Consider the following 22,013-nt stretch of genomic DNA (forward strand, 5'->3'; position numbering starts at 1 on the left):
CACATCAGTGTTCGGGTTTCCATTCAGGGAATCTGCTTGTGGAACCACCAAACGGAAACCTATACACATTAAAAAGCGGTTACCTAAGAAACCACACGGACACCATAGACTATAATGAGGTCCATGTGGTTTCCACTTGGTTTCCACTCCAAACATGTGGAGAGAAAAGTACTGCAAGGTATCAGAAGTGGGCCATAAATAAGAATTCCTAGACAACCCTTTTAAGGATGCTATTTTTAATTAAAACAATTCAGTACACCCTTGCAACATGCTAGCAGAACCCTTAAGAGATTACAGTGCACAGTCATAGAATGGCCTGTCTCCTAACCGAGCATCACTGAATCATGTTGTTTTACAAAACTGGTCATCTTGTGACACACACATATCTGTCCAAGCAAGAAGAGAGTTAAGGGAGGGCACAACTTTATTCATTTTGTGCTAGAATTTAGAGGTTAGCTTGTGAACCTTGAGTGAAATTTTGCAAAATATTGTGCAAATTGAGAAAAAGTTGCATTTCTACTATACACAGGCCTGTTGTAGTCAAAGTGGTTTTATTATTTCCAAATAAATAGTGATTCATGTTGCAATTGATTTCAATGGAAAGAACTTGCTATAATGTATCTCAACAAACATCAATAAAACAAGTTAACTAGCTTGAAGGGATTGTCCAGGCTAAAATTTTATGTTTTTAAATAGTCCAGGGAAGGTGAATAAAATAAAAGGTTCTCTTTAATAATTGTGGGCCATTGTTTTGTTGGATCCAGACTTTATAAATGCAGTCATCCTTTTTTAAACTCTACATTACTATCTATATATCATAGTGTGTAATAAAATGTATTATATCTTGTAGAAAAAGATTTGTTTGGTGCAGAACCATTTGATCCATTTTGCTGTGCCGTGGGTGACTACACACCAGACATACAGTCCAAACTTGATGAGATGCAGGTAAGTTATTAAGAGAGTGCATCCTATTGCATTGCTATTTATTATCTAATTTCCCTTCCTGTACTGAGAAGATTCCCTGGAGTCATTTAAAGCTAAGACTGGTTACTGACATGTATACTAAAACTTTTGTTAAATCAGCTGGATGATAACATAGGCATTTTTTTACAAGTAGACTATAATTTATTCAGTAGTCTATAGCCCCCGAAAAATAAAAGATAGAAACTGTAATATGTAATTTTGGTTATATTTTTTAGTTTGTCCATATCGTTATAGGGTTAAGGGGATATCATCACTCCTTAGGGAGAGACCACCATGTAGGTGTGTGGAGTCTTATTAAGCCATTTGCACTCCACTGTGAGGGATCATGGGAAGAATATGCAAATCTGTCTTCCATGATGTAAATAGGAAGACAATGCCTCAGTCATGCTGCCCACTAGGGGGAGCTCCCTTTAACATCACGCCCGACCTTCCCAGAGGCCTTTGCTGCAGTGATGTGGGATTTTACCAAGTCAGTCTCTCAGCTGAGGACAGCTGTTTCGATCTGATTGGATCATTGCAAATGGCTTAATAAGACTCCACACACCTACATGGTGGTCTCTCCCTAAGGAGTGACAATATCCCTTTAACCCTGTCTAGAAGCCTCTCACCTCTGTCAAGTCAGTCTTCTCTACGCTGGGCTGAAGAGATCCAATCAGATCTCAAAGTACCTCACATTTTAATGTAAACTGATGTTTGGATAAACAGCAGCACATGGAAGGGTGACACTGGGTGTTTGAATAGCAGAATTTGCTGGAATACTGTTCAGGTGCCATGTTTCATTTGCAGAATCCCTAGAGTACCAATATAATGGAAACGTCCTAAAAAGTGACTCCAATTTTGGAAACTACAACCCTCAAGGAATTTGTCTTGTGGTATAGTGAGTAGTTTGACATCACAGCCGTTGCACAGATTTTATTTACATTGTGATGTCTAAATAGAAAAATTACTAAAATGTAGCTTAATCCCCCAAATTTTTACTAGAGGTTATAAAACAAAAAGTACGTCACAGTTCGTTACACAATTTCTCCTTGACAGGGCAGAACTCCATATGTGATCGTAAAGTGTTATAGGGGTATATGGTGGGGCTTGATATAGAAAGAGTGCTATTTGGATTTTAGAGGACAGATTTTGCTAAACTAGGGCTGTGTCACATTTGCAGAGCCTCTAAAGTACCAATACAATGAAAACCCCACAAAAGTGACCCTGAAACTACACCTCTTAAGGAATTTCTCAAGGGGAATTATAGTTTTGATCCAAAGTGCTTCCCAAAACGTAATGTACAAATTGAAAAAATAAATACATTTTTAAAGAAATATGCCAATGCATTGTGCCCACTTTGTGTCATGAGAGACATGAACTTCTAAAACTTTTAAGTGGGCTATCCTTTGTACAAAATAGTTGTATATGTGGGTGTAAACTGCTGTTCGGGCACACAACAGGGCTCAGAAGGGAAGGAGCACTGCCCTTCTTAGCTTTTGAAGTATAGATTTAGACAGACTTTCTGGATGCAATGTTGTTTTTGCAGAGCTCTGAAGGTGCCAGTAAATTGGAATTCCCCAAAAAGTGACCTCATTTTGTAGGATTTCTGCAAATGTGTCCAAAAACCAACAATCTAAATCTGTGCTCCAAAAGCAAATAGCTCTCTTTGACATCTGTGCCCTGCTGTGTGCCAAAACTTTCTGCCCACGTGTATGACACTGTTGATACTAAGATACCAGAATGACATAATGTTATATGTGGGTATAAACTGCTGTTTGGGCACACAACCGGACAAAGAAGGGAAGGAGCACTATTTTGGTTATCCAGTCTGTCTCCATATTTAGCTCACATAGAAGTTTATGGAGAGGGGATGGAGGAGAAAACTAGTTAACTGGTTTAATGCCACATTCTCTGCAATTAGTTTTTAAGATGCAGCAGTGTCAAGAGTTCCCTCCCTCAGGGTGCATTCACAGTTTTGTGGCGCTGATTTTGCCACAATAAATCGAGTAAAGAATCAGTGCTGAAAAAAAGACTCAGATTAACTTCAATGGGATCCGCTCTTTTTTTGTTATACTCATGGTATTTTCCGCTACTGGAAAATATCGCGAATATAACAAAAAAAGTCAATGGGAGTTTTTTTTTCAGCACTGATTCTTTACTCGAGTTAATTGTGGCAAAATCAGCGCCACAAAACTCCGTGTGAATGCACCCTCACAGTGTATTAGGGTTTAGCAGCCACCGTTATTTGTGTGTCTTTTTCAGCAGAAAAAGTAATTCAGTCTAAGTGGAGAAGGAAAAATGTTTCTTCAATAAGAATATTTATTGCAAGGTTTCTTATATTCATCCGTATTACTAATTTATGAGACCCTGTTTAATAGTTAGAGGTATACTTTAAAACATGTGGACTATGAAAATAAACACTAAAGGCAAATTCTGCATTCTAAAGCAGCTTTATAACTGGACTATCTTGATGATTGCTATCAAAGTCTGACTTGAATTTGTCTTTCTGATTTCCTTTAATGCTTCATTGGATTTTAGCGGCAAAGATGGTTAGTATTGCGAATACGTTCTTTTCAAAGTCATGTCTGTTGTGTAACAAGACGTACCATGTTATACGGATTGGTAATGTTGTTTGTATATTACCTAAAGATTTCTCCTCTGCTTCATCCATTCTCTCTCATACTAACGGGTAGTTACTTGAGCTATGGGGGGTAGTGCCAATTACATGTCCAGAAGCAGCCTGGAAACACCATGTCCAGCTTCGAACGTGCATCGAAAAAATATATTAATTTACACTTGCCAAAAACTTTTTCATTTTCATATCTTCATTTTTACTTAATGCTTTCTAAAAGCCATTATTTTTGCTCTGGTAAGTTGCTTTAGTGGTTATTATTTGCAGAACTAGTTGTACTTTATAATTATAATAATATAATTATAGTATAATTTAATATTCTGTACAATGTACTGGGAAGTTGCAAAATTTTCCCCAGAAGCTGGGAAAAAAACTGAATTGCCAATTTTGTTCATTGTAGGGTAAAAATGACATATAGTATGGCCACATTGATACCAATTTATATAGTTTTATTTTTAGTTTAGATATGTTTTAATAAAATTGCAACATAAAAAACTTTGAAAGAAGATCTAGATAAGATATGGTACAATTAGAAACAAATTGACATCATTTGGGCTATTTGGATAGATTGAGCACTATGATATACATACATTTTTATTTTTTTTAGCAATGTAGCTATATTAGGGCTTGCATTTTGCATGATAACCTAGATATATACATTTTTAGAAAAAATATATAGTCTGTTGATTAACGCCTTCTCAACATCTACTGCACATATATGGCAGTAAGGTGAAGTTCCTGCTATACGCCGATGACCTCCTACTCCTGTCCCCCACCGAGAAAGACCTCCAAGACAGCCTGTCAGTGCTAGAAAAATTCAGCATCACATGGGCTATACCCATCAACCAGAAGAAGACCAAAGTCATAGTATTTCAGAAGAAGCGCCACAACAAAGCCCCCACTCCACAATTCACACTGAACGTTTCCACACTGGAGAAAACCAACAGCTACACCTACATGGGGCTGGATCTCAGCCAATCAGGAAGCTTCAAAGCAGCAATAGAAACCCTGAAAGCAAAAGCCTGCAGAACCTTCTACACCATCCGAAGACAACTACACCACCTCAAACCACCGGTGAGAGTCTGGCTGAAGATATTTGATGCAGTCATCCTCCTCTATGGCAGTGAGGTTTGGGGCCCAGCCACCTACCTAGACCAGCCAAAATGGGACACTAGCCCAACAGAGACATTCCACCTGGAGTTCTACAAATACCTGCTCCATGTCCATTGCAACACCTCCAACAGGGCCTGCAGGGCAGAGCTAGGCAGACTCCTCCTATAGCTCACTATACAGAAGAGGGCGCTAGCATTCCAGGCACACATTCAGGGGAGCAACCCCGACTCTACCACCACCAAGCATGGCTAAGCCACAGAGACCTGAGCAAACCCGATACTCCCCAACCAAACAGCAACCAACCACCAAACCAAAAACACCAACAGATGATGACCAAGGCTCAAATAAAGGCGACCACAGAGGCAGAGAGCGGTACTCTGAAGAATGGAGAAATGAAATAAATAACTCCAAGAAACTCACTGTGTACCAATCCCTACAAAGGGACTACACCATGGCAACCTACCTGAGAGAATACACCACCCCAAACACAGACAGACCCTGAGCCGGTACAGACTGAGTGCCCACAATCTAGAAATTGAAACGCGGTGGCAGAGGCAACCGTACAAGCCACGGGAGAACAGACTGTGCCAGCACTGCGACCAAGGGGCCCTAGAAGACGAGACCCACTTCCTGCTACACTGCACCAAATACTCAGCTGTGAGGGCCGTCTACTACCAAAGACTCTCTGCCCACATCCCAGACTTCACATCTGTAGATGAGAAGAGGAAACTCTACATCCTACTGGGAGAAGAAGAGGCCACTGTGGAGATCGCTGCCCAATACGTGTCCAGCTGTCACCAAATAAGAGGAACATGAGACACATGGACTATCAAACCCCCCACCCACCAGAGACTATTAATCTCCCCACCCACCACCCGAACACCACTAAGTGCCCCCCTATCACCTGTTTACCCCATACCCACCGATACCGGAATGCCCCAAAAAAGAACGACGAGACCCTAAGGACACTCAAACCCCTGGGCTGCTATGGGACATTATACTGTCTGCAGGCCATTTTGGAACATTATAGTGTGTGTAAATGGGATGTTATACTGTGTGGGGGCCAGGAAAGGTGGCGGTATGCCGTGGGGTTCCAAGTCAGAAGTTTGCTGGGGGGCTCAGTCTTTGCTAGTTACGCCACTGTCACAAAGGTATACTAACATATCACGATTGACAGAGCCTGTATGGCAGTGTGTGGAGGTAATTTAGCTCTGTTCTACTTGTATATAAGCGATAATGTGCTAACTAATATGCAATTTTTTTTTTTTTTAAATGTAGATTGCGAGCCCCACATAGAGCTCACAATGTACATTTTTTTCCCTATCAGTATGTCTTTTTTGGACTATGGGATGGAAATCCATGCAAACACTGGAAGAACATACAAACTCCTTGCAGATGGTTTTATGCCCTTGGCGGGATTTGAACACCAGGACTCCAGCGCTGCAAGGCTGCAGTGCTAACCACTGAGCTACCGTGTGGCTCCCTAATATGCAAATTTTTGACAGTTTAACAAAAATTACAGTTTAGAAATTGATCTGATGAAATGAATCTAACATTAATTAACTGATTTTGTTGAATGGTGCCAGCAGAACCAGCTCAGGATTAATGCTGGGAAGACCAAGGAGATGGTGGTGGACTTTAGTAAATGGAGAGGTGCTTCGACCCCGGTAGAGATCCAAGGAACATGTATTGAGATAATCAGGACCTATAAGTATCTGGGCGTGATCCTCAATAATAAACTAGACTGGGCTGATCACCTGGAGGCGCTGCACAGAAAGGGCCACAGCAGACTCTACCTGCTCAGGAGGCTGAGGGCCTTCGGAATCCAGGGGACACTTCTTAGGGCCTTCTTCAACTCTGTGGTTGCTTCAGCCATCTTTTTTGGTGTGGCCTGCTGGGGGAGCAGTATATCAACCAGAGACAGAAATAGACTTGACAGGCTGATCAGGAGGGCCAGCTCTGTCCTGGGGAGCCCCCTGGACCCAGTACAGGTGGTGGGTGACAGAAGGATACTGTCTGTGGTGACCTCCATGCGGGAGAACAAATCCCACCCCATGTATGGGACCTTGATGGGACTTGGCAGCACTGTAAGTGACCGTCTGCTTCACCCCAAGTGTGAGAAGGAGCGCTATCGCAGGTCCTTCCTTCCAACCGCAACCAGGGTGTATAATCTACATCAAACCAAGCGAAGATCACTCAGCACAGAGAACTAATGATTATGGCGATGACCAGGAAGTCTTCCTTCTTTCTCTTCTGTTTTTCCTTAGCTGCTATGGACTCCTAGTATATCTTCTCTTCTCAGCATATGTGTGCCTATGTCTGTATTATATTACTGTGTATTATCCTGTACCTTTATTACTATGCTTCTGTAACACGCCGAAATTTCCCAAATGTGGGACTATTAAAGGATTATTAAAGGATTATCTTAACTTCATAATTACAAGATTATTATGACACTTAAATGGAAAATAGAAATTAACAGTGCCTGGTGTTAAATAGGGAACTACCATAAAACAATAAACAATGTGAAGTGACTACTAGTAGATGTACTCTTAGTTTCTATTGTTCCGAGAAGTCACTACAACTATGTAAGCAGGTTTTTTAAACCAAGTGGACTTTTGAAGCTGCAGGCATCTGGAAACCTTCACAGGAAACATACTATTGTGGATGTAAAGCTAAATGGAGAGCTTGCAGAGTAGCCAGCAGAAAATAACCAGAAACAAGCATTTTGCCAACTGGGATCCAACACAAGAGCACATTGTTCATTTAAATCAGTAAGAATTATAAAAAGAAAAATATATTTGGACTGTGTTAGCCAAGATAAAAAATTTGAGTGTCTTCAGTAGTTGATACCTTTTTTAATTGCTAACTAAAAAATGATGACAGATTGCAAACTTTCAAGGCTCTAGGCCTCTTCCTCAAGCATGGTTTAAACACAATTACTGAAGGATATGTATTTATGCAAAAAGAGACACATAGGAATAGAATGTATGGTGGGAGAGTAGATAGTAATTGTTACACACAAGTAAACAAATCATCAGTTCACAAGGCCCTTATCAGTTCAATGAGTGGCTTTATGGATGCTTTGATTAGTGATGTGCAGGCTTGTTCCTGTAGAAGGTCATAAACCCATGTAGCAGATTCAACCCCCCCCTTCCTCTGGAGTGTGTTAAACAAAGTCATCAGCTTGAATTCATACACCTTTCTGTGTTTCTTAAATTTGAAGTTTCCCCTTAAAACAAAAATTTTCATGTCATTGATGATATTATGATCTTGATTGCAAAAGTGTTTTGGCACGGGGAGGTCCATTCTTTGCTCTGTAGTCGTGTGGTGATGTGAATTCATTGGCATTCTAAGTTTCTGACCAGTCTCCACCACATACAGGCCTCCAGTAGGGCATTTGGTGCATAATATGTGGTGCAGGTGTAGGTACCTGGGATCTTGCAGTCCTAGTTAGAGTTGGGGATCTTTATCTTGTCGGTGGTCAGTATGTGCGGGCATGTTTTACACCTTTTCTGTCTGCATGGAAATGTTCCTGTTGTGTTAGGAGGTGACAGTGAGCTGTTGATAACCATATTCCTGAGATTAGGGGACTGTCTATAGCACAGGAGAGGGAGGTCTGGAAATATGGATTTTAACCGGTCATCTTTTTGCAGTAGTGGATGTAGTTGGCGTGTAATTCCTCTTACCCAGGTGTGAGTTGGACGTGATAACTAGAGGCACCCGATTATTTTCCTGTTTGGTATTGTATTTTAACAACTCCAATTTTGGTATTCTGGTGGCCCTGGTAATTTGGTTTTCAACTGTTCTTGGATGGTAACCCTGCCTCAAGAATGTGTTTTTGAGGCCACCAAGGTGTTTGTCTCTATCTACAGGTTCTGAACATATGCAATGATATCTGATAGCCTGGCTGTAGACAATGGAGTTCTTTATATGTTTGGGATGAAAACTATCCCATCTCAGGTAGGTTGGGCTGTCAATTGGCTTCTGATACAGCAATGTCTCAATTTTGTTGCTCTTGATGACTGTGTCCAGGAAGTTTATTTCAGAGAAGGAGTAATTGAGTGTTAGGTTGATGGTAGGATGGAAATGGTTGAAATGTTCATGGAAGGTTTACTGTAGTTCAGACCCAGCCTAAATGATTAGGATATTGTCAATGAAGCGATAGTAGGCCAGAGGCCTGGTGGTGCAGGTGAATAGGAAGTCCCTCTCAAGCTTGGCCATGAAAAGATTAGCGTACTGTGGCGCCATTTTACTCCCCATTGCGGTGCCAGTCTGCTGCAAGTAGATGCAGTCACCAAAAGAAAAGTAATTATGGGTGAGTATGAATTTTGTGAGTTCCACCACAGATTCAGCGTTCATACCTCACTTTTCCATGAAAAACTGGCAGGCATTTATATATCGACGTACAAGGATTCTACATCCATGGTACCAGGATGGTTCCATTTGGAAGGGGACCTATGTTTGATAGTTTATTTAATAGGTCTGTTGTATCTTGAAGGTAGGGGGCTGTATCCTTCACTAACGGTTTGAGGATGCCCTCCACCCATCCAGAAATCTGTTCGGTGAGGCTGCCAACACGAGATAATCAGTCTGCCTGGATTTCCAGGTTTGTGCAGTTTTGGAAGCATATAAAAAGTCCCCGTCCTTGGACTTGCTGGTATGAGGCTGCTTAGGCTTTTTGCTCCATCAGATAGGCCGGAAATAATCTTTTTTAGTTTTTTGGAGTATTCATCTGTGGGGTCTGAATCCAATTTGGAGCAATAGAGCGTGTTAATTGTCTGTGTGCTTCCCGTACGTAGTCTGATGTGTTCATCATGACTATTGCACCACCTTTATCCACTGGTTTAAAGGGGTATTCCCACGTCGCATACTCACCAGTCTTCGCTGCTGTAAAATCTTCTTTCTTCCTGCTTTGTTGCGTCATTGGTGGGCAGGGTTACATATGCAAAGCCAGCGGCGAGATGACGTCGCTTCTATGCCGCTGGCCCTGCGTGTGCGCTCATAGATGGTGAGACCAGTCAGTTATCCAGCCTTCACACTGCCAATACAGACCTGGCATCCGCTGTAATAGAGAGGCGGATGCCGGGGAGGGTTAGACGCCGGCACAGGTGCCTGCGACATCGCTACTCTCCTGCCCTGCATGAAGCCAGCAGCGGCAAGAGCGATCCGAACAGCACGCTCGCATAGAAATGAATGGACGTAGCCGGCACGCGTGGGGTTAAAAGCGTCAAAGCGGAAGTACCAGGTGCAACCATTCATTTCTATGGAGCGTGCTGTTCGGATCGGCTGATCCGAACAGTACTCGCTCATCTCTAATTGATAACACAGTACGGTGTTTCCAAATCTGCATGTGAGTGATGCTCCAGGTTGTTAGGTATAGGTTTTGCTCGATTACAGAGCAAAGAATGGACCTCCCCGTGCCAAAACACTTTTGCAATCAAGATCATAATATCATCAATGACATGTGACATGTATTCCTATGTGTCTCTTTTTGAATAAAAATTAGATTTACATTTACATGTTTAGTTAGCCATTAAAAAAGGTATCAACTACTGAAGACTCTTACATTTTTTATTTAAGAATTATAGAAGCAATGATACAATGTACATAATTAAAAAACAGATACAACAGATTTTACAATGAAAGTACTAGGTAAATAGCAATAAAAATCTTTTTTTCCTCCTTTATTAATAATTAAGGAACATTTTTGTGATATCCTGCATTGTTTCTCTCTTACCCTTGTTCCTGCCTCCCACTGTTTATTGGAGTACGGGGGGGGGGGGGGGGGGGTGTCTGTGTAACATGTAGAGAAAATGAGGAGACGGGAGGATCACTTTAAAACCATTATATCTTGGACATTATAAAACATACAAACTTGCTTCATACAGTTGTGCTAAAAAGTTTACATACCCCGGCAGATTTTTTGTTTTTTTAGCTTTTTTTCATAGAATATGAATGATAACACAAAAACCTTTTCTCCACTCAGGATTAGTGGTTGTGTGAAGCCATTTATTGTAAAACTTCTGGGTTTTCTCTTTTTAAATCATAATGAAAACCAAAAACATTTACCGGGGTGTGTAAACTTTTTAGCACAACTGTATGACACTAAGGCTGCAGTGCTATCTATATTACTTCCACAAATATCACTACTTGAAAGCACAGTCAGGATTAGGATATTGATATGCATCTGTATAACATATGATCTATAAATCCCAATCCCTACCATGTTTTCAACCAGTGATATCTCTGGAATAGCACTTCAATCACCAACTAATTCTTTCACGTGACACCAAAAGCAAGTTTGTATGTTTAATAATGTCTGAGATATAACTCAGACATTATCTACCTTCATTTTCTCTACGTATTACACAGCCCCATACACAGTAACATTCAGTGAGAGGCAGAAACAGCTATCCATACAGAAACAAGAGAAAGAGTTAAAAAAATGCAGTTTCATCGAAAGAATCCAAATTGGTTAGTAATGCATATTACGAAATGTGTTAATGACACAAATACTGCCAGAAAATCAAAAGTTGTCTGAAAGTTTAGTTAGACTTTGATAATAAAGGGCGCCAGAATCCAGTCGAGACATGCTTGAATCTGTTTGCCAGCATGCCCAGAAGGATTCAGGCAGTGTTGAAAGCCAAAGGTGGATTTACAAAATAATCACAAAATAAAAAATATAATTTAGATTTTTAGGAGCAAAACAGTAACACATGCAATTACATTACAAGAATCTGCATAACTAATTATATGCTAAATATTTTCAGGTCAAATTTATTTATGAGCTAGCCAAGATAATTGTCTATAAAATGATGGTAGTCTCACTCATTCGAAGGTGAAGTGGATGGTTAGAGCCTAAAAGTCAAAAGTTTAAAACATTGTTACGCTCAGGGCCAGTGTTAGGGAGGGGACAAAGTGCTCCGAATCCCGGGGAAGGGGCTTTTAGCCTGATATATATAAGGGGCTATTATGTATAAGGGAGGAACTATTATATATAAGGAAGAGTCTGTTATATATAAATAGGGAACTGTTATTTATAAGGGGTAGACTATTATATACAAGAGGGCTATTATAGGAGAGAAACTATTATTTATTAGGTGAATTGTTATAAGGGGGAGATTATTATATATAAACGGGGGCTATTTTGTATAAGTGAGGAACTATTTATAAGGGGGTATTATTGTTAAGAGGGCTAATATTTATAAGAGGGCTAATATTGTTAATTATTTATAAGGTGAACTAATATTTATGAGGGCTATAATTAATAAGGGGGACTAATATTGGAGCACTATTATTTATGAGGGGGGGTATTACTGGTAAGGGGGAACTATTACTGATATGGGGCACTGTTTATAAGTAGGAAAAATATATTAGGCGGTACTAAAGTGGTTATTTGAATTGTGTGTGGGCATTAGGAACGGTGGTTGGTTCTGTTTCGGGGCAGAAAGGGGGCGTTATTAAAGGGATGTACAGTCCTATGAAAAAGTTTGGGCACCCCTATTAATCTTAATCATTTTTAGTTCTAAATATTTTGGTGTTTGCAACAGACATTTCAGTTTGATATATCTAATAACTGATGGACACAGTAATATTTCAGGATTGAAATGAGGTTTATTGTACTAACAGAAAATGCGCAATATGCATTAAACCAAAATTTGACCGGTGCAAAAGTATGGGCACCTCAACAGAAAAGTGACATTAATATTTAGTACATTCTCCTTTTGCAAAAATAACAGCCTCTAGTTGCTTCCTGTAGCTTTTAATCAGTTCCTGGATCCTGGATGAAGGTATTTTGGACCATTTCTTTCTACAAAACAATTCAAGTTCAGTTAAGTTAGATGGTCGCCGAACATGGACAGCCCGCTCTCAAATGATCTGAAAACAAAGATTGTTCAACATAGTTGTTCAGGGGAAGGATACAAAACGTTGTCTCAGAGATTTAACCTGTCAGTTTCCACTGTGAGGAACATAGTAAGGAAATGGAAGACCACAGGGACAGTTCTTGTTAAGCCCAGAAGTGGCAGGCCAAGAAAAATATCAGAAAGGCAGAGAAGAAGAATGGTGAGAACAGTCAAGGACAATCCACAGACCACCTCCAAAGAGCTGCAGCATCATCTTGCTGCAGATGGTGTCACTGTGCATCAGTCAGCAATACAGCGCACTTTACACAAGGAGAAGCTGTATGGGAGAGTGATGAGAAAGAAGCCGTTTCTGCACGTACGCCACAAATAGAGTTGCCTGAGGTATGCAAAAGCACATTTGGAGAAGCCAACTTCATTTTGGAAACAAAGATTGAGTTGTTTGGTTATAAAAAAAAAGGCGTTATGCATGGCGTCCAAAAAGAAACAGCATTCCAAGAAAAACACTTGCTACCCACTGTAAAATTTGGTGGAGGTTCCATCATGCTTTGGGGCTGTGTGGCCAATGCCGGCACCGGGAATCTTGTTAAAGTTGAGGGTCGCATGGATTCCACTCAGTATCAGCAGATTCTTGAGAATAATGTTCAAGAATCAGTGACGAAGTTGAAGTTACGCCGGGGATGGATATTTCAGCAAGACAATGATCCAAAACACTGCTCCAAATCAACTCAGGCATTCATGCAGAGGAACAATTACAATGTTCTGGAATGGCCATCCCAGTCCCCAGACCTGAATATCATTGAACATCTGTGGGATGATTTGAAGCGGGCTGTCCATGCTCGGCGACCATCAAACTTAACTGAACTTGAATTGTTTGTCCAAAATACCTTTATCCAGGATCCAGGAACTGATTAAAAGCTACAGGAAGCGACTAGAGGCTGTTATCTTTGAAAAAGGAGGATCTACTAAATATTAATGTCACTTTTCTGTTGAGGTGCCCATACTTTTGCACCGGTCAAATTTTGGTTTAATGCATATTGCACATTTTCTGTTAGTACAATAAACCTCATTTCAATCCTGAAATATTACTGTGTCCATCAGTTATTAGATATATCAAACTGAAATGGCTGCTGCAAACACCAAAATATTTAGAACTAAAAATGATTAAGATTAATAGGGGTGCCCAAACTTTTTCATAGGACTGTATGATGCCGTTGTTGGTATATCAGCATTTGTGGCCCATTTTTAATTTTGCCCAGGGTCACAGTTTGCCTAAAACTGGCCCTGGTTACCCTTTTGCCCTTCAGTGTATCTGGAGGTCTCACCATTATGGTTGAGGAGATGCGGTGGTAGACGGACCATTTAATCATGTATAGTGGGAATGTTCACTGGTATGGCGCTTTTGGATTTGGGTTTACCATCTGATCTGATACTTCTATTCATGGGGGCTAACCTCATTAAAAATTAACCTAAGCAACTTTTACTAAACGTGACAATCCCAAGTATCAGAAAGGGCACAAGAAAAATGATTGGGTTCATCTTTTTGGCAGCTAAACTTGCAGTTTCTAGTAGGTGGAAGAAGATGTCAGTCCCCTTACATCTAGTTAAACATAGAGTATAATTTATCATACTCCATGAAAAGCTAACAAGCCTTGTAACTGACTGTAAAAGAAATTGTAGGCGGTATTGGCCTACTTGGAAAGCTTCACATGAGACTGTTCTTCCTGATGGAGATACCGCACAAGATATGCCTGACCCTTCCCCTATTACTTCCACTCAAGTCTTCTGGTGCTTTTTCCACAGTTAGGATTCTACGTAAGTCTTGTTTTTTTCCCCTATTGTTTCCATTTGTTCTTGGTCTAGACACCGAGATTTATACCTATATTAAATAGAAATATACAAAATACAGAATAATATTATTGTTTATAGCTCTATGCCTATTGTTTTGTGCTACATTGGAAGATGTATTCTTCGGCCTCGTGAATGTCGACATTTTATGTTATAAATTTTCTTTTTCTTCTTTAATAAAAACCATTGAAAGTAAAAATCTATTTCACAGCTCTTTAATACCTTCCATCTATTTGTGTGGTAGATGGATCTTTTTCATTTTAAGTAAAGTCAAGAAGTCATAATTGTGATATATAGCCCCATGGTGGGAGACACTCTTTCATATCACCCTTTCTTACCTTGAAGGGGTGTTTATTAGTCCATTCCCTGAGGCTCATGTTAGTGCAGCCACATTTTGCAATCCACATGTGCTTTCACAGTTCATAAAAGTGGGAAATTTTTTTTAATTTTTTTTATTGCTTGTGAAATCTTCAGTTTTGTTCTCAATGGTTTACAATGTTTACACTTTAAACTTTCCTTTACCTTCTTTTTTTTTACGTATTATGTCTCTGTGGGCGTATCTTTTTAATTTTGTTCGGAGCCACAACACTTTTGATAGATCTTGCTTGTCTAAACGTAATGTGTGGGTGGTCTGAAAGAGATTTCAGTAGGAATGGGCTGTTTAGAAGAATGGGCCAATGTTTTCCATCACAAAGTGCTCAAATGTTGAGTTACAGCATCTCATGATGAAATTAAGACTGTAGTTCTTTCTTTGTTGTTTTTGATTGTATGCTATCTTTTTATGCAAGTTTACTTGCCTCATGCAATTCCATCCTAACAGTTCTAGTTAGATGATGTCAACTGATAATTTTTTCTTGGGTGGTGAATGTTATATTAATAATAATAATGTTAAATTTTATTTATATAGCACTAACATATTCCACAGCACTGTACAATTTGTAGGGTTCAAGTACAAACAAATAGACACATTACAAAGAAATAGTCACTTCATACAATGGGACTGAGGGCCTGGGCAACACGGTGGCTCAGTGGTTAGCACTGCAGCCTAGCAGCGCTGGAGTCCCAGATTTGAATCCTGCCAGGAACAACATCTGCAAGGAGTTTGTATGTTCTCCTCGTGTTTGCGTGGATTTCCTCCTAATCTACAAAGACACAAATAAGTGTCTTTATTGTATCTCTGGTAAGGAAAGGGCGCATTCTAGAGATGTTTTTGAGGTGGAGGTGACATGAGCGCGTGAGTGAGTCAATATGGGGAGTGAAGGAAAGGTCTGAGTCAAGCACAACCCCAAGGCAGCGGGCCTGCTGCCTAGGAGTTATAGTAAGGCCTGAGACTACAATGGATATATCAGGGACAGATCTATTAGATGGTGGAAACAGTAGTAGTTCAGTCTTAGGAAGATTTAGTTTCAGATAGAGCGAAGACGTGATATTTGAGACAGCAGAAAAACAGTCACTGGTGTTCTGTATTAGTGCAGGGGTGATGTCACGGGAAGATGTGTATAATTGGGTGTCATCAGCATAAAGATGGTACTGGAAGCCAAATCTGACGATGGTTTATCCAATGGGGGCTGTGTAGAAAGAGAAGAGCAGGGGCCCTAGGACTGAGCCCTGAGGAACCCCAACAACAAGGGGTAGAGGGGAAGAAACAGAGCCCGCAAATGATACACTGAAAGTGCAGTCTGAAAGATAAGAGGAGAACCAGAAGAGGGCAGTGTCCTTGATCAATAGTGTAGTTGCATTGTATTCATTGAAACTGGCAAATAGGGACATTGTTCCTCTACATTTTCTGATGGCAACTTCTACAATACAGTAGAGTGAGGATAGAGGAATATACAATACATACCTGAAGCCTACCAGATACTCTGAAACAGAATATTACACATCCCTGAGTTAATTCAGGATGTTTAAATGGAGAGAAAAGAAAAGTTGTAGTTGAGTGCGTCCCACATACTACCATTTACCAAAGAGCATAAAGGCTTGTGTAATCTGTCAGATTACCCAGTTATTTGCAGCATCAACTCCTTGACCAACAATTAAAAAAAAAAAAAGTAAATAAAAAGCTTTGTGGTATGTAGCAATATATCAGGAAGTAAAGACTTAGGGTGCATTCACGTGGAGGAAAATGATGCTGAATTTGATGTGGAATCCGTGTCAGATTCAGCGCTAAAAAAAGCCTCCCACTGACTTCAATGGGGTTAATGGGAGGCTTTTTTTCAGCGCTGAATCTGATGCGGATTCCACACCAAATTCAGCACCATTTTCCTCCGTGTGAATGCACCCTTATAGGCAGTTGGAGAGCATCGAAAGCGGAGTGTTGGGAGATCCGTTAGATGTTTACCATCGTGTAAGAATATTTTGTTATGCCATTTTGAGCATGTTAAAAATCTGAGCCCTGACTATCCATTATCCTAATGTTATTTATATTTAATCTCTATGATACTGATTTTATTTTTCTTTTTTTTTCGCAGGAGGGGTTCAAAATGGGACTAACTGTAGAAGGAACAGTGTTTTGTCTTGATCCTGTTGATAATAAAATCTGAGGCTGTTGATCGTACGTTCTTTATATTAACAAGGCCACCAAATGCTGAAGATATATTGAAGACAATGTGCAGCCACTATTCTGGGGGAGAAAAAGAAAATATTAAAGACAATAATACTACCAGGAAGCAGCAAATCATTGGAGGACAGCTACCAAAATTTTTCCTATGCATTTTTCCTATGAACTTTATTCCATTTGTTCAGATGATTGTTTCTGGTTGGTCTGTACTCATTTAGCAAATGCTCATTTTCTTTCAAGTATAGTATTAACACTCTGTGTGCATTTAACAGGACTAAACTGCATTTATTTAGTTGGTTTTAGCAAATGTACCACATAGTGTGGACTTATAAGACACACAGCAAGTATTAGCATCTCAGTCCAAGTTTGCTGAGAGATATCTGTCTGGGGATGCATGACCAGCTACCTGGAGAAAAACAGCTTTCAGCACAAGGACCTGGTAGCAGAAAAGAACTGGAAGCACCGAAGAGTCAGCAATGCAAAATCTGCTGGCAAATGGATGGGAAGTGGAGACGGCTTGGAATTAGAATGAAAGACTCATGGGTCTTAGCACACATTTTAAAATCCTGATAATAAGCATTTTTTGCTGTCTCTTGTGTCATCCATGGTTGTGATGTACCTGCCTGGATTGCTTAGTGCTCAGTCTCTTTGTCATCTTCTGGGTGTTGTGTCTCGTTGCCACTTTTATGAATTCACAGTGAATCAACAGATTACACCAGGGGAATCCAAGTTTTAAAATATCAACCCAGTTCCTACCTAGACAGTGCAACGCCTCCCGTATTGTTATTCACTTTCACTTCAAAAACAGGTAATAGCTAGAGATGAGCGAGTAGTACTCAATTGAGTAGGTATTCAATTGAATACTACAGTATTCGAAATACTCATACTTGATCGAGTACCACTCGCTGTTCGAATGTAAAAGTTCGATGCAGAACCAGCATTGATTGGCCGAATGCTATACAGTTTCTCCTACCTTTAGAAGTCTTCTCCGTGCAGCTTCCCCGTGGCGTCTTCCGGCTCTTCATTCACTCTGCCAGGCATCGGGCCTGGGCAGAGCCGACTGCGCATGGCTCGATGCCTGGCAGAGTGAATTCAGAGCCGGAAGATGCCGCGGGGACGCTGCAAGGAGAAGACTTCTCGGAGGATCCAGCCCGACCCTCACTCGTGGACTTGGTAAGTATAATTTGATCGAACGTTGCCTACCCCTGAAACGAGCATTTCCCCCCATAGACTATAATAGGGTTCGATATTCGATTTGAGTAGTCGAATATTGAGGGGCTACTCGAAACGAATATCGAACCTCGAACATTTTACTGTTCGCTCATCTCTAGTAATAGCGTCTTGACAGTGATATAAATCAGGCTTCTAACACTTCAGCATTCCTCTTTGGAATTCTTTCATGTATTCACTTTTCAAACATCATAAATCTTTTAACAGAGAGCCCACTGTAAGATGTATATTACTTAATCAATGCAGTGTCAGGTAATGTTTCAGTGGGCAATGCCCCTTTCCTTATGGCATGAGGAAGAAATGGAACAATTCCAAAGAAGACTGCTGAAGTGTGAACAGTTTGATTTATATCACTGACAAGGCGCAGTTGCCTGTTTCTTAATTCCCAGCTCCTGGAAGTCTTAGAGAAGTTCCTTTGCACATCACTACAGTACTTGCTGCATTGCTACACATTCTTAATCCTGCCACTGCACTGAACAAAGGTTAATACAATAAATACTACTGCACATACAAACAAGTCCATTTTTTCACACTACCCTGTATCAATCATCTATATGGCATCAACATACAGGTGTCCTATATTTTTAATTCTTTGTAATTTTCTGTATTATGTTTCTTTGTAATTACACAGGTGAACAAAAAAAAATAGCATTTTACAGTACCTGCAAAGTAGATGGGATTCTAGCTAATCCCATTCACACATTGCAGAAAAAAATCTGTAGCACAAAAGCTGCGTTTTCAAAAACACTCGAGTTTTTGAAAATCGCAGCATGTGAATTATACCTATGGAAATGCTGGCGTTTCTATATAGGTATAATAGGGGAAGAAAGTCCACAGAGGAAACTTCTGAGGACTTTCTGTAAAAAACGCTGTGCAAAAAAAACGCAAACCGCTGTGCTTTGCTTTGTGGGGCCTTAGCCTCAAGGTAGAGAATGGGAAGATTTACTAATACTATCTCATTTTTAGATGGATTTATGGCAGTGGTTGATCACGGATGACAAGTATGGTGCAGCTTTGGAATTTCTAGTTTAGATGTCACCTCCACCAATTCCAAATCTCTGCATCCTTTAAGAGGTTCTGCTCTGCTTATTCAGGTGCAGTTGGAATTTTTACTTGAGCCTTCACCATTCCCGAGCAATAATTCCTGAGCAATAATTTCTGTTAGTTTTAGCACCTCATATGCTAACTTGGCTCTGCTGTTACGAGGGCAGTCCCGGGCTGTCTGCTCTGCATCGGCCAGACAATAGGGTAGAGAATTGGTTTTGAAACTAACTGCACTCATTTCTCAGGAAAGGTAGGGACTAGAGAAAAAATTATAACTGTGCCAGAATCAATGAGGTGGCAGCTTTTGAAGAAGTTAGATTTGGCAGAGGTGGTAAAAGGCCCTCTTTAAGTTTATACCACTTATTAGTCGGCTTAGTTTGCCAGAATTCTGTTACATTCAGCTTAGTAAATCTGCCCATTTTGATTAAATTCAACACCATTTAATGTTACATTGAAGGAAAGGCTGAGGTTACTCAATGTCCGCAGTAGAATTGTGATTCTTTAGAGCAGGGGTAGGGAACCTTTGGCTCTCCAGCTGCTGTGAAACTACAACTCCCAACATGCTCCACTCACTTCCAAGAACAGCAGAGCAAGTATGCATGCTGGGAGGTGTAGTTTTACAACAGCTGGAGAGCCGTACGTTCCCTACCCCTGCTTTAGAGCATCAAGTAGGTCAAAATATTATTTTCAATTGTAGCCATGTCATTTCATGACACTTATTCACAAGGTGCATTTTATAGTCCTAAAGATAGAAAAGTTTTGATCAAGACTGATGTATATACTATAACCCATTGCCTGTGTTGTAACGATTCTTAACATTTTTTTTCTGGAAAAAACCTTTTATTTCCTTTTGTTTGTTAGCTTGCTCTTTTATTTGATCCGGCTACATAACACCTGCATTTCCTCCTATTGTATTTCCTAACTCATCCTGTATTTATCTTCCCATTAATATTTTGTGTACTAAGATTTATCATACACAATTTTATATTAAAAGTATGAAAATAATTAAAAAATGTGCATATGCATATTGCCAGTTTTATCAAAACAATATTTCAATGTGTAAGAAATGTCATACAATAAAACAAATGAAAAATATAAAAATCACTATAGTAAGCGTCTTTGAATATCATCCCATAGTAATGTACTGTATACTGTGTATTATATCGGTGCATACTGTATGCATTGTTTAAAATCATGTAGGCTTACTACACAGTATAATAATGGCAGATGAAAGAACAATGGGTGGAATTCATTCATCTTTCTTGCCGTTGTTTTTTTTAGGCGTAAACTTGTAGCATATTGTTTATTTGCGACTATTTAATTCCACATGCGATTAAAATCATCATTTGGGCGCCAGTCTCACCACTCTTCTCAAAGAGGTCTGGGCAGTAGATGGCGTTATTCACCATCATATGTATGACAAAAGTGACATGCGGTTATGGCCCTGCAAAAATGCTACTTGTTACTAAAATAGTCACAAGTGGCATCCAATATTTGCAATGAACCAATTTTTGTAAGAAAAATTCTGTGTAAGGCTAAGGCCCCACATAACAGGCCACAAAAAAAAGCGCTGCCGGAAAATCATGGCGGCAACCCATCGCAGCTTCCTCTCTGGACTTTCTGCTTCCATTATACCTATAGAGAAAACGTTGGTATAGGTATTTCATAGGTATAATTGCCATTCTGTGATTTCCCCGAGAAAAGTTTTGGGAAATCAAAAAGTGTGTCCGCTATGTGTATTTTTTCACAATGTGTGAATGGGACTTGCAAGATACTTTGCAGAGACTAAAACGCTTTGCAGAGGCTAAATGGTTAATTCATTCCACTGATAGTTTTTTATCTGCCATTTCACAACATCTGCAAGGAGTTTGTATGTTCTCCCTTTGTTTGTGCGGTTTACTCTGGTTTCTTTTCACACCCCAAAGACATACTGATGTACACTCACCGGCCACTTTATTAGGTACACCATGCTAGTAACGGGTTGGACCCCCTTTTGCCTTCAGAACTGCCTCAATTCTTCGTGGCATAGATTCAACAAGGTGCTGGAAGCATTCCTCAGAGATTTTGGTCCATATTGACATGATGGCATCACACAGTTGCCGCAGATTTGTCGGCTGCACATCCATGATGCGAATCTCCCGTTCCACCACATCCCAAAGATGCTCTATTGGATTGAGATCTGGTGACTGTGGAGGCCATTGGAGTACAGTGAACTCATTGTCATGTTCAAGAAACCAGTCTGAGATGATTCCAGCTTTATGACATGGCGCATTATCCTGCTGAAAGTAGCCATCAGATGTTGGGTACATTGTGGTCATAAAGGGATGGACATGGTCAGCAACAATACTCAGGTAGGCTTTGACGTTGCAACGATGCTCAATTGGTACCAAGGGGCCCAAAGAGTGCCAAGAAAATATTCCCCACACCATGACACCACCACCACCAGCCTGAACCGTTGATACAAGGCAGGATGGATCCATGCTTTCATGTTGTTGACGCCAAATTCTGACCCTACCATCCGAATGTCGCAGCAGAAATCGAGACTCATCAGACCAGGCAATGTTTTTCCAATCTTCAATTGTCCAATTTCGATGAGCTTGTGCAAATTGTAGCCTCAGTTTCCTGTTCTTAGCTGAAAGGAGTGGCACCCGGTGTGGTCTTCTGCTGCTGTAGCCCATCTGCCTCAAAGTTCGACGTACTGTGCGTTCAGAGATGCTCTTCTGGCTACCTTGGTTGTAACGGGTGGCTATTTGAGTCACTG

At 40.3% G+C, this 22,013-nt stretch overlaps 1 protein-coding gene across 3 annotated transcripts in view; it reads left to right on the forward strand.

The window, feature by feature from the left end:
- GULP1 (GULP PTB domain containing engulfment adaptor 1) overlaps positions 1-17,983 on the forward strand; it is a 421,329-nt gene extending 403,346 nt beyond the window's left edge. For 2 of the 3 annotated variants that reach the window (XM_075284853.1, XM_075284854.1), the window contains 2 exons: positions 851-945; positions 16,890-17,983. In XM_075284853.1, coding sequence (XP_075140954.1) covers positions 851-945; positions 16,890-16,961 — 167 coding nt within the window. In that variant the 3' untranslated portion in view covers positions 16,962-17,983. The remainder of the gene's footprint in view (positions 1-850; positions 946-16,889) is intronic. The other variant, XM_075284855.1, reaches the window with a different exon arrangement.
- The last annotated feature ends 4,030 nt before the right edge of the window (positions 17,984-22,013 follow it).

Source organism: Leptodactylus fuscus, chromosome 8 (assembly GCF_031893055.1).
Source record: "Leptodactylus fuscus isolate aLepFus1 chromosome 8, aLepFus1.hap2, whole genome shotgun sequence".
Taxonomy (NCBI): domain Eukaryota; kingdom Metazoa; phylum Chordata; class Amphibia; order Anura; family Leptodactylidae; genus Leptodactylus; species Leptodactylus fuscus.